This window comes from Anarhichas minor, unplaced genomic scaffold (assembly GCF_050575085.1).
Source record: "Anarhichas minor isolate MPS153535 unplaced genomic scaffold, ASM5057508v1 ptg000010l, whole genome shotgun sequence".
Taxonomy (NCBI): Eukaryota; Metazoa; Chordata; class Actinopteri; order Perciformes; family Anarhichadidae; genus Anarhichas; species Anarhichas minor.
In genome coordinates, this window is record NW_027466456.1 from 5,200,924 (window position 1) to 5,217,278 (window position 16,355).

The window sequence follows — 16,355 nt, forward strand, 5'->3', positions numbered from 1 at the left end:
GGAGACATTTACAGGGGAATGGAACGGTGGAACTCATCACAACACAGACATCCAATACCTGTGATAAGGGCTCCACTGCAGCCACAAACAACCTGCATGCTACAGGCTGCAGTGTGGAGTTACTGCAGCAGCAACAGTCAAAGGAGAAGAGATGTGAATGTAATGTCAGCTGCTGGCTGTTGGACAATTATGCTTATGTATGTATATATACATATGTATATGTACATATCTGTATTTTCCCCACACAGTGAGCTATCCCTCCGGTGTCTATATAGCTTTTTATGCATCATCTGAATGCTTTGTGTATGTGTAACTTAAGCGTTGATTAAACATTACCCGTCATGTCCACAGCTTCAGTAGCATATTCTTGTTACTCCTAAAATCTGATGCGATATGAATCTACATTCAGGCACAATATAACAAAAAACAACCAACACATGTAGTTAAGTTATTGTAAAATTATATTAACAAGCAATCTTTCCTCAATTTGAAATAAAAAAATATCAGCAAATAAAGGCAACATAGGACAGATGTATATAATGCGTAATGTTCACAGGAAAAAATAAAAATAAAACTTCTCATCACATTTACAAGACTGCTGCTAAGTTTATAATGATGCCTACTAGAATGGGTTTAGAAAGCTTTGACTAGCTGAATAACTGGGGCAATATATGTAGTCAAAGATCGTATCAAAATATAAAAAAAAAAAAAAAAAAAAAAAATGTGTGGGCGGGCGAGAAGGGGCCGGGGCGAGGGGACGACCAATATGTATGAGAGATTAAAATGGGGCTCGCTCATTCATAGCCATCTCATCATAAATCAACCATAACTGGAGAGAACACGGAAGGCTACGACGATGGAGCGCACAGAGTGTTAAGCACAGAGAGGTAAAGAGATATACACCACATCTTAAAGCAGGTGTCCACGTAGAGAAGAGCAGCACTAGGTAGTATGTTGTACACAGATTCTCAGCATTCATGCACTCACTTCTTATGCCCAGGTCTGGCTTCCCTCGAACAGAACGCGACAGCGATCCAGCTGTTTAAATTAAAACAAAACAAAAAACAGCCCCGGAGACTGGAACTGATCGAACGGGATCAATGTGACATTGCAAGAAGCATCTGAGCACTTACATACCGTGGAAAGCCGTAATCTTTCAAGTCTCTCCCCCTATACGAACCTCTTTAAATAGAAGGGTGGGCACTGGGTAGGATAGTACGTTATTCATAAAAGGCAAATTCTTGAGTCCTATGTCAAACTGTGACACAGTACGCATGGCGAGAAGTAAAAGGACGAGACAAAGACATTTCCAAGCTCACAATGCATATGCACACTCTCCAGTGTTTTAAGGGACGAAAGCGGAGACATTTCCTGCACCACAAAGCAATAATTAAAAAGTACAAGAGGTAAACGTTCAACCATTTTTTTTCTCCCTCTGCGCTCTAGGGTTGAGTGGGTTATGGGGGGGGGGGGGGGGGGGGGCTCTGCAAAGAACGTAAAACATGTCATGTATGCACTTCAGTAGCTGGTTTTGTCACACTTGGGGGTCGTGATAAATGGGAGAAATTGTCCTTCATGTTGAGCAAGGAGCAGTAGTCGCCAGCCATTTTGGATTTTTCTCTCTCTCTCCGATCAGCATTCTGGCGTTAAGCGTGGAACCAAAATGGCGCCCGTCCCTGATTCGGTGCTGATGTGTTTGGCCGTGTCCTATCGTGAGTTCAGATCCTCGGAATGATGGCAAATAATGTTGGGTGGGGCGGAGGGGAGGTCACACACTCATGGTCATGGTTGGAGAGTACTGTGGAGGCACAGGTAGAAGAAGAGAGGATTAAAAAAAACACACACACACACTTTCCCTCCCAAGCTCTCCTTGGTCAGACGCCCGGCCAGCTCTTCACGCTGCTACTGTAGTCAGTGATGTTAATATGCCGTGACTGTGGCTGTTCTGTGTGGTCGCCAGCCCTCTGCCTCTGGCTTCATCTCAGTACTATTACAGCCTCCACTAGTGGCAAGAAGGGAGACTCACGTTCTCGCTCTGAAAAGAGTGGAGGAAGTTTCCACTGAGCTCCCCGTCATCCCTCGGGGTCCCGGGAGGATTGCTAATGCCACTTAAATTGTTTGGAGAATTCTGGAAACAAAGAGTTCACAACGTTTAAAAAAATAAAATGTCATGATGAAGCTCTAAATGCAAAAACTCTCTGCGCGGTTACAATATTTACCTTGTTCATTCCATCCAAATCACCGGAGCCTGAGAATGAAACAATATGAAGAACAATGTTTGTATTCTGTGACCATCAAGAAAAGATCATTTGATGCACCCAGAACATTTCTGTGTTGTGGTAGTACGTGTATTTTTTTTCTTGTCCGCCGCGTTACCTAGTGACCCGTTCATGTGGTGTGGTTCCATCCCAGCCATGGCTCCCAGGGGTCCGTCAGAGCCGGGGCCCATCGGGAACTAGAGGGGAAACAGGACAGCATGGACTCACTAACAGCGTCTCCACAACACCCAACCAGGTCCAAATTAAAAGAGACTTAAAAAAACAACAACTTATTTCTACTTCTGTGAACTTCAGTCTCTATTTCAACTGAATTTTACATCCAACTGAGACTGAAACAGAAGCCGACCGTATCAAATAACACACAGATGGAAACGCTATAACAAGTGCATTTGTTTTGTCCATAAAAATAGTTTCCATACATTCCTGGGTGGATAGCGCCAACTCCAATGTGCTTTAGTAAGGTGTGTTAGTAAAGGCCAGCTCCGTTTATGTGTTATCAAGGAAGTGGAATTTTCTTAAGAAACCATTTAATAAACCATAAAAATGTAGTACTTTAAATAAGCTTTTAAAAGAAAGAAGAGGAGGTCCAGTGTTTCCCAGTGGTTTCTTTTCCTTCAGCGGTATGCAGGGGCTCAGGTTGATGCGTGTATTGATCCGTCTGAAAGCTGCTAGATCTAACATCCTACATAACTGTGAGAAAGACACAAGACTAGATCATATAATGCAATATGCTGATGTGGAACATCACCGAGTGAAATTTAGATTCAAACCAGGTTTAGCAACTCATCATCCTTCGAAGAATGTCAGTAATTTAGCACGAAAAAACAAAGACTGTCTGTAAGCCCGTATGTACTTCACAGTGATGACACGCATGTAGAATCATTTTTTAACTTAAAGATCAAATGTATTTTCACAGCAACATGGCTGTATAGACCAGATCAATCGCTTGATACAGGATGGGTGGTGGGCTTGGTGCAAAAGAGAGGAATAGAAGCAATTCAGTCGTTAGTGGGATACAACAATGATTGTCTAGAAAGTGCGCCGATTGTACTTCTACTACCAAATCCACACTTGAACGATGAAACAGAACTTACGTTATTTCGGTTGCCGGGTCCAGTGTTGATCATGGTGTACAAATTGTCACCAGAGTTGTTTGAGTCTGTAACAGGTGCAATCATACATATAAGTGGTACTGGATAGTTCATGAAAAAGGGGAGTGAGTAACAGCTGAGGTCAACGAAGCACTAACCTGCAGGGCTGGGCATGATGGGAGTTCCTGGGGGCCCCCCACCTCCAGATGCACCCTACGGAGAATAGGTCAAAAGATAGAAACGAAGAAAAGAAAGAACATTTTCATGTAAAAACATTTTTAATGATATTTTCATATAGTATGTGTAAGTTAAGATGGCAGGATGTGCTCTCACCCCGTATGCACCAGGAGAGGGTGATGAGTAAGGCATCTGAAACCAAACACACAAACATTACAGACCAGAAATGGGTGAGTGCAAACCCTTTCGATACCTCAAAATGTCATCATTCATCATTTGATCGTCCTAATACCATTACGGCGGTCTGTCCAACTGTCTGTGGAAACCGTGACACACAATACTACAGTTACATCCCAGTCTGGACCCGTGGAGCACGTTACACCTCTGCAGCTCTGAGAGGAAATCTGACTGCAATCTGAACCAGCATTGTTCTGTTGGGGGTATATATATATATGTGTGTGTGTGTGTGTGTGTGTGTGTGTGTGTGTGTGTGTGTGTGTGTGTGTGTGTGTGTGTGTGTGTGTGCGCATTGGTACTCACAGAGTTGGCATTGTTGGGATTGGGCCATGGCCGACCAGTCCCTGGGCCCCTAGATGGTAAATGAATAAATAGATTTTAGATATTTAATGCATTAAGGTTGAAGGACATGTGAAAGAATGGATTTACACTTTTAAAAGGCTCACATGTTCACTCCTGGCATACCGGGGCCCATGGTGTTGTGTGGAGGCCTCATCCCGCCACCAAAGTTCTGAGAGACAAACAAAAATAAAAAGATTTTAAAACAGAGTGAAGTATGAGAAGAAAATCCATGCAAACCACCGAAACCATCAAAATAACTTTGGTAAACCAGTCTGGTATAGACGACTGACTGGGGTCATCAAGGCAGTGGTGATATTATTCTATGTTTAGTACAACAGCCTACCTGAGGGCCGGGCCCCATAGGCCCCATGCCTCGAGGGCCGCTCATTCTCTGCATTGGCCCCAAGTTAGGATGGCCTGGAGGGAAAAAGGAAATCTATATGAAGCAATAAAACAGGAAATAACTTCTCTACTGCAGCAATTTCTAGACGATATTAGAAAAGTGCCTCAAAACATATCTGAGAATAAAACAACAAAAACATTAATATCCATACACAATAGAGTTACAATGATAAAAACAAACAACAAAAAGGTTGCTGCAAATCAGGCATCAAAAAGGCTCTCTTAGAAAAATAAGTAATAAGCAATAATTTAAAAACAGGTAATTTGTTGGCAGTCTAATCTCCTCAGGAAGATAATTCCTGAGCCGCGGGGTCCTGATGGCAAAAGCCCGATCACCTCAGTCACCAGCCTTCAGGGACAACTAGCGACGGGAGGCTTGAGGATCTGAAGTTAGGACTTGGAGCCTAGATGGATATGGGATCTAGGTTTGGTCTTAGTAGAAATGCGAACGCAGTACCTTGTGGCCGTGTTGGGTCCATGTTGGGCAGCATGGGATGAGGACCCGGTCCTCCGCCTGGTGGCTGCCGGGGATGGAAAAAACACAAAGAGTCAATTAAACTGTTAAATATGTATTGTGTATTCTGCATCCATGGTGTGTGTGTGTGTGTGTGTGTGTGTGTGTGTGTGTGTGTGTGTGTGTGTGTGTGTGTGTGTGTGTCTGTGTGAAAGCTCTACCTGGTTGGACATCCTGATCGGGGGACCTCTTGGGCCTCCAGCGAAGCGAGGCGACATGAAGGACTACAACAGAAACAACAATGCTCCTTGAGATTTAAATTCAAACACCTCTCAAAATGTAGAACTAAATAATTTCTCTGTGTGTGTGAATATTGAAAAGCAGCATAGAGCATTAAGCTGAGACGGATGCCAAAGCATGAAGCATCAGCACTGAGAACACGCGTTCCCAAACGACCGCAGACAGAAAAAAAAGAGAGAGAAAGAGGGAGAGGGAGTGTTACCTGACTGTGAGGTCCCATCATACTGTTAGGGGGAGGAGCCTGAGGGTGAGGAGAGCCCTGGGGACCAGCAGGACCCTGTGGCGTTGCACAAATTAAGAGAGGCAAGAAGGAAGACAAGAGGAGGGAGAGAAGAGAGGATGAGATGAAGAGAGAAAGAGGGAGCAAGAAACAGAAGTGACAGAAGAGGGGCAGAGAGAGGGGCAGCGTTACCACGGCGCAGTGGACAGTTGGAGCGCAAGAACCAAAGTGTGGCGGCAAAAACAAAAGGTACAGAAATAAGATTCCATGTACCAACCACACAGTAAAAGAGAGACTGAGCAGAGCAAGCAAATGGTTTCGCCTTGAATGAGGGAAAGGAGACAGCGAGATGGAGTGGGTGTGTGCTCTTTTGCCCGTCAGTCAAGTCATCAAGAAGCCTGCTGCATGCAGCATGTCATCAGTGCTAATTTCCCTGAATTAACAGTGTCAATTAAGCTCTATGCAATTAGCTCTATAACAACACAAAACACCGGCACTGTGTCGCTGATCTGACACACAGAGAGAGAGAGAGAGCGAGAGCGAGGTCTAATTGAGCCCCCTCCAATGGTTTCTGATATGGAAAGTATGAGTGTGTGTGTGCGCGCTCTCATGTATCAATGTCAAAAACGTCTTTCCTGATATTAACGTGATCACGACTTTGTGCCTTCTAGTACATAATAAGCTGGTGGATATCAGAGCAACATTGCAATTTCATGTCACCTCTTAGAGCCGCTTCCATACAGTTGCCTGCCAACAGTTAATCCTCATAAGATATTGATTTTTCAGGGAGGTGCTGCACCTTTCGATTTCTCCATTAGGGAAAATGGCCAGGCCACGCCTGCCCGTTTACAGCGCCGGAGGAGCCCAGGCAGACAGGACGTCTACGATGTTTACTACAAGTTCACTGAGCACTGCGGGGCAAAACAAAAAGACTAAAAGCAGCGTAGACGCACCGATGTGGAGACATACAGCTTCATGAGACACACAAAAACCCTGACAGCCTTTTACAAAGCGGGCTCCTGCAGACGTGCCGCCAGGAAAACGATCAGTTCATTAGAATGATTTGTCCGTCCACAGGATACCAATTTATGACAATTTTGCAGTCGATGTAGGAGTGTTCCTAACGGTGACAGACGGTATCAGTGTGGTAAATTCGCTGACCTGGAAAAAGCCGGGTGGCATGGGTCCTCCTGGCATGCCCTCACCAGGGGGCATCCCTCCCATCACAGGACTGGGGGCTGCTGCTGCACTCTAAGAAAAGAAAAGAAAAAGGAAGATAGAAAATATTCTCAGTACACGCATGGATCTTGAAATGTTATTGCTGGAAATCTATTTAATCCCTTCATGACCGAGGTTCTTGGCACATCGAATATTCTAAAAAAAGGTCCCGTTCACACACGCAGTCCATCACTGAAACGTTCATTCCTACACGGGGGTCATGTGCCGGTGGGAGCAGAGGATCGCTGTTCAGGGAAATCTGTAACGCCACTTTCCCATCTCAAGACCTAGTAACACTTCTGCTGGTGCAGCTGTGTTGTGAATGAAAGTAGAAACGTTGCGCTTAAACGGTCACGTCCGTCTGACTCACACGGGACGACCAAACCGATCACAAGACTCTGCTGATGATCCATTTTAGTCCACAACTGATTTTACAGTTCAGCATGGATGTCAGTGCTTTCCCGTAAAGTCCCTGAGGGTTTAGGACTGTCCCACTGTCAAACCACCGAGTGTCTGAGGGCTCTCTCGCAGACATTTTGAGCCCTTTATGAACCCTTTCCGTAAGTCAGCATAGGATGCAGACTTTGCCCAAGGGAATTACCCACAATTCAATGCGATGTGACATTTAACACGGGGTAACCAGCGGAAGCATGGCGACGTAAAAAAAAAAAAAAAAAAAAGTAAACAAAGAGGACGACACAGGTGTGTTCACCCTGGAATATTAAATGTACTCAGAAACATTAAGAGTTAAAGATGGAACAAAAAAAACATGAAATCAGAGGATATTTATTTATTCATCAATATTCAATTTTTATCATTGAAGCTGAGTAAATATAGTATTTGAAATGACCTCTCATCTTGTGAGGAAAGAGCCTGGAAGACGTTCAAATCAGGGAATACAAAGTATAAAATAAATACCCACACTGTCCCGTTCGTATTTATACCTTTTCAAGCCCTCAGTCTCTCACACTCAACCATCGAACAGCTGACGTCAGTAAATCCTTGAGGGTTCAGGGTTTGAGGCCTTAGGGGGGACATTGGGATTGGGCCATATATTTAGTCTTGCCCCTTCTTCTTCTTCTTCTGTTCACTTTTATGGCGGTTAACATCCATAAGTAATGCATCACCGCCATCTGCTGGACTCCACCCCCCCCCCCCCCCCATCCATTCCGGCACTACGTGTGTGAAAGGGCGCAAGACGGAAGGAAACGAGGTTCGGCTCAATAAGTTTGGCCGTCAATCTGAAAGGGTTGTTGTGTGTTATGTGATCCTTGTCCAGACTTGGGAATTAAATTAAGATTACATTCCATGTTATTTTTGTTTAAACATAATTCAACGCACTGCCAACTAATCGGAAAAAGAGAAAGAAATGGATTCAACATGGATCCTGTAGCCCCCCATCATTTGTGGGTGGACTGTATGGAAGCGGTGTTAATGGGTTAATGAGGCCTTTGTACTCGGTTGATCCAGGATATCAGTGGGATTCAATGAGTCAGTGGCTCCAAAGTGCTGCTACACAGCAGGGGCTCGCTGGGCCGATATCCTGCTCAAACCGCAGCCTCTAATTCGCTAATGTGCCATTTGCTTCGGTCACACGCTGCTAATTGACGGAGTTGTTCTTCCCTCGTAGCCGAGGCAATCCGAGACGGGCTAATGTCTCCGGGCTGTGTGGGCTTAGCTTCCAAAGAAGCGCTTCAGAACAAGAGAAGCTCCTCCAGTCTCATTTCTTAATGCGTAGCTCAGTCTTGATATAGTGTAGGTGTACGCAAACAAGCAATGAGCATTACAACGATGGATGTGCACACACACACACACACACACACACACACACACACACAGTCCTGAGCTACAGACATCACTGGTCAATAGCCAACACACTCCCTGGTATTGACTGCTCCTTCCCTAATTATATCTGCTCAGGCAGCCACTGCAGGGTCACTGTGAAATACCTCAGCAGGGAGAGAAGTGAGGCCACAGAGAGAAGTCACATCTCATCAGCTCACCACCACCACAGGGACACGGACACAGCCCGTCAACACCGTTTCTTTACTGAAATATACTCTTATAACCGTGTGGGAGGAGACATCTTCTGCAGATTTATAGTTGATCTGCAGACTCATTTTGCTAAATCTGTGTATGAAAACATTTGAATTAAGATTCAAAGTTAACTTAATTTTCACCGATACAAAAGTCACAACAAAAACCTTTAAAATAGCTCAAATACCTAGAAAACCACAACACTTCCCACTAAGGTGTGAGCAGCGTGTGTATGTTTGGTGACCTGGATGGTTTGAGATGCTATTTACCAAAGACACAAGAAGTCGTGCTACCTCAGAGAGTTTGCACTTCTTAAAGTTTTTAATTTGTCACCTCAAAGGCAACACTAGACCTGTATGTTTGGTGTATCTGCAGGTTACACTTGTAACTGTAATTGATAAAACAAACTGTATTTCAGATAAAAGATGCAAACACACAGAACACATGGATTGAAATAAACGTGCATACATACACACGTATGTATTATCTTAAGGCCAAATGATGCAACAGATTTGTCAAAATGTGCAGCTTTCATTATGATTTACCGACGCAACAATTATACCGTTTCCCACATGATCCAATCTGCACATATTTATTCTCTAGATTTCTTATCTATGCCTGACATGAAGGTACATTCATGTCGATCACATGACTAGCAACCATAGACTGAAGATATACAGGAAATATATATAGTATCTCAATCATCTGACCAAGATATTTAAAAGTATTTCCACCCTCTTAACACCAAATCATTAAATATATATATATATATATATGTTTGCATTTAATCTGATGTCAAAGTCAGCACCATATTCAAAGTATACACTTAACTGTTAAGACCAGCAGTGCGTGAAGTCAAATATTACCAAATCATCTGCTTATACAACACATTACCTGTTTTGCAAGAATTGAACTGCCAAGACAAGTCATCCACATGCAAGACAAACAAGACTGAAGTTAAGATCCCGTCCTGCCCGACTGTTACCGACTTGCAAGGGTTCACCCAGCAATTACTGCGTCTAACCAGCATGGCCCGACAGGTTCACCAACACAAAGGGCTCTCTGTAAATACTACGCTAGTTTTTACAAGGACCTTTCTTCACGATTCATTAAATCAAAACGGCAGCAAAAGCATCTTAGAAGCACATGAAGTGTAATTATTACTATGATAGCTGGAAATGATCTATTTAACAGCAGTGATGGGCATACTTGCCCGCTTTGAAGTCAAATGAAAGTACCGTTTGTGAGGATAACCAATCAGAACTCTGCGAAACACGTTGGGCGGGATACCAGCTAGAGCTACAGGCTCATTGTTATCACTATTTTAGACGATTCCATACTGCTTCATGGAACTAAAAGCACTGAGATCATACAGTCAGGGACAATGCAATAAGACCAGGGGTAAATATTATGAATCAAACAATGACCTGGTGATAGTACAAAGAGAGGAGGGCATGAGGAAAACCGTGGAAAGACAAAGAGTTAGGACAAATATTCTCCAAACTCCAAAACTTAAATATTACTTGTGTAGACTGGCTATCAATAATATCAAATAGATTAAAGCACATACATATAGGAAGACAACTACCAGCATGTGAAAAGGCTCCTCACAACCATGCCAGCATAAGCCTGAGAGGATTTGATCCCTCTTATTAGTATAGAAGGGAGTGTATCCTCTATATTAGGGGCCTGTAACTAACCTTCACCGTTCTATGTTCCAAGTAAATTCCCCGTGACATTAAGCTGCGTTATTATTCTCAATGAATGCATTAATTGCAGCTCATCTCTAAAGATATTCATCCTCCTTCTGATTGCATTTGAATAGCCTATAAATTGCCGCTCCTACGGGAGATCGGTAGTAAATTCTTCATCTGAAGGAAAGTGTGTTCTGTGTTCAACCAAAGAAAACATTCTCGGTGCAACGGGAGGAAGGAGTTCATTATAGATAACGGTTGATCTACAGCGTCTACCGTTTCATAGTAGAGTGGTGTATGGTCATAGAGCCAAATTGTCTGGTCCCTTTACGGCGAAACAGCGACTTGTTTCGTTCCACTTCCCTTAAGTAGCCCGTTCCTGGAATGAGGCCTTCAAAGAAACTTAGTGAAACAAAGCTGTATTTAAGGTAATGAGTCATAAAACAATGTAAACATAGAAACTGAAAAGCAACGTGCACTGTTATGTTAAACCTTCATCGTGTCTAACTAAAGCCCACAGCTGTGCTTGCTTGACTGTCCTGAATAGCCTGATGCTGCTTTTCCTTTTTCGAAGCGAGCCCCGTCTGTCCGCTGGCTATCTGCTACAGGAAAGGGGCAGATGTCTCAGCCCTGCCCCGGGCTATGAGGCGCTTGTCTGGGGGCCTTCCATACGACTTCCCAGGGGACCTCTTTTAAAAAAGACAGACTACCCTCCCCCCTCCCCCCTAACATGATTCAGCGTGTACATTTGTGTGTAGTTCACGAGCACACAAGCAATCCCAGCCAAACAAATTTCCCCTTGAATTCTCGAATCACTTGAAGGAGGTTACAAAAGGCCAGAGCGACAGCGGATGTGCTTGTGCGCTCTTTACAAAAACAAAAGGGAGAGAGAGAGGAGAGGGGGGGGGAGTAATACAGAGGGGGAGAGAAGGAAAGGGAGCGCAGGGTGAGGATGACCGAGAGGTTGACTGAGGCAACCATGACAAAACAAAACAACGGTATACTCAGAGAGACGAGAAGAAAACGTGAGATGTAAAAAAGGGATGAAGGAGAATGGATTTGGGTTCTGGGTGGTTGGGCTGCAGCACAGACCACCCAAATGTCGCCTCCTGACCTTGCGTGCTCTTAACAGCCTCACTTCTTCCACTGGAACCGCCGCTCAAAAAGAAACCAGCCCCTATGTTTAGCTTGTAAATGTTTAACCATCAATCAACACCATAAACCCCTCTCTGAATCCTGACTGATGCTCTTTTTTTTTTCTCTCTCTCTCTCTCTCTCTCTCTCTCTCTCTCTCTCTCTCTCTCTCTCTCTCTCTCTCTCTCTCTCTCTCTCTCTCTCTCTCTCTCTCTCTCTCTCTCTCTCTCTCTCTCTCTCTCTCTCTCTCTCTCTCTCTCTCTCTCTCTCTCTCTCTCTCTCTCTCTCTCTCTCTCTCTCTCTCTCCTTCCTCTGTTCATTCCCTCAGCTCCTTGGTGGAGGTGGATGCTGGGCATATGCCATGTTGCCACTCCCCTTTCCCCCCCCCCAATCTGCCCCTCAGCTCCGTGACAGCCATCAATCAAACTGGGGCCCCTCTGGGAGCATCCGTCAGGCCCCTGTGTGAATATGCCGGGGGTTTTACGAGCCCCGCCGGCTAAAAAGAGCAGCCATCACCTCCCCCACACCTAGACAAAGACACAGGGTCCAACAACTAGTACTGTCCACACACACACACACACACTTGCCTGACTCCCAACATCCACACACGAACATGAGGAGAACGAACATCAGAGCGAAGGGCAACCACAAGATGTCGGGGAGAGCCGACCGCACACAAAACTCCCAGAGCGCACTGCTTCAGACTGACGATCCACTGCTCCCTCTCATTTGCTTAATGTTTTCCATGTTATGAAAATTGTCTCCGTGGAACCACAAGCTGCAATCTTGACATCCTATTATGTGCTGTTGGAAATCTCTTTTTTCGAGGAGAAACTGCAAAAATAATATAAGAACAATCAGTTCGGTTGTTAATATTAGTATACGTTTACCTTCCCCAAAAAGAGATGTAGCTGTTCTGAAATTTAAGATTGTTCACGCAATACAAGACCATCCGACCCAGGAAGATGTTGCAATCGATCACAGTGAAGTGGGCTTTGTGAATTAAGGCTGGTTTCAAACAAAATGTATCTGTACGCGTTAGAATAATACGGAATGTGGTTATTATAAAGGAGCGACGCTGTAGCCTCTCTCTGCTCACAGGTCACCTGCCGGATCAGGAGGCCTGTTACCCTGACAACCCTATCTGCCAGAGCAGGACCAACATCTCCGCTTTAACCCCTTCCTGTCTTCACACATCACCGACCCCACCTACAAACTGTGTACCGTTCATCCGGAGAGGACTCCTTAACCCCTGATGTCTCTCCTTGGCCGTGCTGATATAGCACTTTTTAAAAAAATCGAATTTACGTCAGCTACATGATGAAACACAAGGAACCGCAACAGCAGCCACCGACCAGCAGTTCCCACCGTCTCTGATCCTCATGGGGCTTTTTTTTTTTTAATGCTGACTCAAAGCTGGAAACAATGCAGCACTTTCTCTAAAACGGCATAATTATCATGATGCAAAAACACCCATACCATGCAAATATCATAAGCGGAGCAATGCGCTACTGAGTGATGCACTTGTCCTGAGCGATATTGAGACTGTATGCTTTTTTAACTGAATAGTCCGAGCACCAAAAACACAAACAGTAGTCTAATATTTTGTCTACTGCCGCTGACTCTTACCACAGCATACTTTACTTTTAATGTTAAATGGAGTCTTTAACAAGGTTAATCACATCCACTGTGAGCTAATGCTACAAAACCTAAACATTTCATGTTATGCTCCATTTTTAGCTGAACAACTCAGCTTTGCTTTTGAAGAGACAATGCTAGCAAAGTAAAAAATAAAGTACCGTTAGCCAGTATTTGGCTCATATACAATTGGGTTCCCATTCAGTACTAACCAACTCTCTCAACAACGCCCAACACGCATCTGAAACCATTGCTACATGCTAACTAATTTAACAGTTTAAAAACAAGGTGGGAAGAAAGCGACGTTATGTAATGTCCTGGATGTGCTACCATGTGACGTGACTTCACAGCGTTTCTACAACATAACCAAGAGGAGCCCATTCAAAACACTCTCCTCCATAAACTACCATTTGAACGTTAATATGTCCCTGAACATAACGTAGCACTTTCAGATGGCAATGTTTTCCGCTTTTGTAGAGCCCTGATTTATTGTCAGATAAAGATTTTCCAGGACATTTGTGTTTTCAATGATTGGAAAATTTGTCAACTGTTTTTCTGGGCTTTTTTCCCCCCCAGGGCACATGGGAACCCTGTGTTTGTGTGTGTGTGTGTGTGTGTGTGTGTGTGTGTGTGTGTGTACAGAGCTCTCAGAAGTTATGCAGAACACACAGAAATGTCTCTCTGGTCTTCACAGCTGAGGCAGGGAGCTTGAGCGCAGCGTGGATAAGAAGCTCGACAGGTCTGCCTCAGGACATGCTGACATAAGCATCATTTCCCCAGAAGCCTATAAAAGCTCACTGTTGGACGCATCGTTCGACCCACCGACAGGGCAAGATGACCGATCGTAAATTCAGGAGAAGAAAAAAAAAAAGAAGATACTTTCCCCAAATTAAATTAGGTAGTTAAATAGAGCTACAAAAGGTGCAGTGGGCACACGACTTTTGGGTGAATCATAATCATTCTTCGAGCTAAAAAGGAATCACAATAACCTGAAGAAGCATCACTCTTGAAGGGGAATATGGGAGATTTGGTGTTGACAAACAGAGATTGTGAGCACTTTGCTCCGATAGCTCCGACTCATTGCAAAACCCAGGTCGGAAGGCACATTATTTACACCACTTCTTAGCCTTGAGAGCGGACTTGTTGTCTTCTTTATCAGAAGACAGAGGCAGCGTGTGCAACAGTTCCCATGTAAGAACTACTCACGTAATCATGGAAGGCTTTCGCTTCGCTGGAGTGGTCACATGTCTCCCTCCTCTCCGGTGCAGCACAATACAAGTCCCAGAATACACTGTGGACGAGACGGGTCGTGAAGCAAACAACAACAAAAAAAAAAAATTATAATAAAAACTCTGGACGTGTTAACAGGGAGACGGGAATATTATCACTTACCACCACCAGGAATGTAGGAATCCAGGGGGTTCTCCAAGTGTTATGTTTTTCTCCCATCGGATCTAGCACAAGGGGGATTTCAATCATTATCCATGTGTGTCAATTCATTTTAATATATTGTGCAAAACATTTATGTAAATGTATTTAGAAATATTTTTTTAAAAAAGGACATATAGTATAGTTGAACTTTCCCCCAAAATGTCACATACCTCTGATAAAAAGGTCTGTGCAGACTTCTGTGCTCCTATGTGCAACAAATACTCGTAGACGTACAAAGCCAACCTGTGTGGGAGAAGAAGAAAAAAAACGAATGTTAGGTTTCATTTAACAAAATATCGCCAACTGGCAAAAAAAAATAAACGTCAAAACAGGAGATTCAATCTTCTTCAACGGCCACAGTGAGTGACTAGAGTCGGGCACAGGCCCTCTGAACAATGGCTGCCAAATAGCCTATGCCCAAAAAAAATGTAAATGGGGGGACCGTGTAACCAAGCCGAGACCTGGGGACGACTCACTACAAAGAGAAGATTACAAGAAAGTGATAAAGCAAGCAGTGTAATTTAACATCGTGTTGTGAAACGTTAAAAACACACCACCAGCCTGCGGTGTATTAGCTAAGGTACAATATCCAGGGGCTGATGGGAAATAAAACGGAGCCTATCCGAAGCGCAACAGAGAAAACAATGTACTGTGTAGCGAGACGATGTTATTGTTTTCTCGCGACTGAATAAACCGCAAAAAAAATTATGAGACAACCGACCGGTTATAACACAACCAAACTGAACTCGGAATCGTTAAGTAGAGGTGTGAAAAGACAGAAAATAATTAAAAAAGAGAGCTCAGAGGAGGAATGGCGAGCAGACAAGGCGGTTCATTCAATTCAATTCTCGGTTAGGAGGAAATCGCCTCTTTGCTAGTCCGTCCAGCGAACAACAGAGAGCAACTTACGGGGCACAAAACACACAATATTAAACGTTTCCGAGCTTACTTTTCTCGTGCTTGGCCGTCCGACGGCACCGGGGTGCCTTTGCCTTTGGGGAACATTGTTTTGTGTGGGAGGACGACCGCCTTCTCTGTCTTTTTTTGTCGCTATTTCATCTGTCAGATCATCGCGGCCGCGACCCTCTTACACTCCAACCGCACTCCTCCTCAAACCCGACGACTCAACCGAGCCTGGTCCGTGTGGGGGAAGAGGCGGGGCCAGCGCTTGACTGACGCAGCCGGCAGCCAATGAGAGCTCGGTCTCCTCTTAAGGTCTGCCTCGACGTGCTTTCAATTTGCTGTTTCGACGTTGATGTCGAGCTTTTACAGCTTTATGATATCGAGGTAATTAAATGAAGATTATTTAATAGTTCCACTGTTGATTTCTTACCCATTCAGTGTTAATGAACTAGTATGATAATTTACCAAAATGACATTCTACAATAAAATAAATTGATGTATAGGAGAGTATATCATCTAATAAATATTTATAATATAAAGTTATAATATATGATCTCCAAAATCTGGAACCCTGTAAAAGTTTTCTGGTTTTTTTACCAGCTGATTTGAGGTAAACCGCAGAGTTTATATTTCGTTTGACCCTCCATAGTAATTAGTTAGCCAACAGTATTAATTGTATTAGATAAATTCAGTCAATAGCTCCACATCAAAAAAGGGTATATTTCTATATTTTATAGGCTTTTAAGTGTATTAACTAACAGCAACGAATAGGAAAGACAATTTGGTTTGCTTCTTTAT

The 16,355-nt window shown here is 43.8% G+C and overlaps 1 protein-coding gene across 4 annotated transcripts; it reads right to left on the minus strand.

The window, feature by feature from the left end:
• Positions 1-443: 443 nt before the first annotated feature.
• Positions 444-15,791, minus strand: ssbp3b (single stranded DNA binding protein 3b). 4 transcript variants are annotated; one of them, XM_076087745.1, is made up of 18 exons: positions 15,604-15,791; positions 14,825-14,897; positions 14,616-14,677; positions 14,430-14,514; positions 6,664-6,753; positions 5,485-5,559; positions 5,204-5,266; positions 4,986-5,049; positions 4,470-4,543; positions 4,231-4,295; positions 4,088-4,136; positions 3,704-3,739; positions 3,529-3,583; positions 3,374-3,438; positions 2,377-2,455; positions 2,220-2,248; positions 2,027-2,128; positions 444-1,798 (listed from the first exon to the last, which is right to left on the minus strand). In XM_076087745.1, the coding sequence occupies exons 1-18, from the start codon at positions 15,657-15,659 to the stop codon at positions 1,769-1,771; spliced, it is 1,152 nt and encodes a 383-aa protein (XP_075943860.1). In that variant the 5' UTR covers positions 15,660-15,791; the 3' UTR covers positions 444-1,768. The 4 variants fall into 4 exon arrangements, with proteins under 4 accessions (XP_075943860.1, XP_075943861.1, XP_075943862.1 ...); XM_076087746.1 differs by lacking the exon at positions 5,485-5,559 and having other exon boundaries at positions 15,604-15,790; XM_076087747.1 differs by lacking the exons at positions 5,485-5,559; positions 6,664-6,753; positions 14,430-14,514; ... (1 more) ...; positions 14,825-14,897; positions 15,604-15,791 and adding an exon at positions 6,302-6,410.
• Between the last annotated feature and the right edge of the window lie 564 nt (positions 15,792-16,355).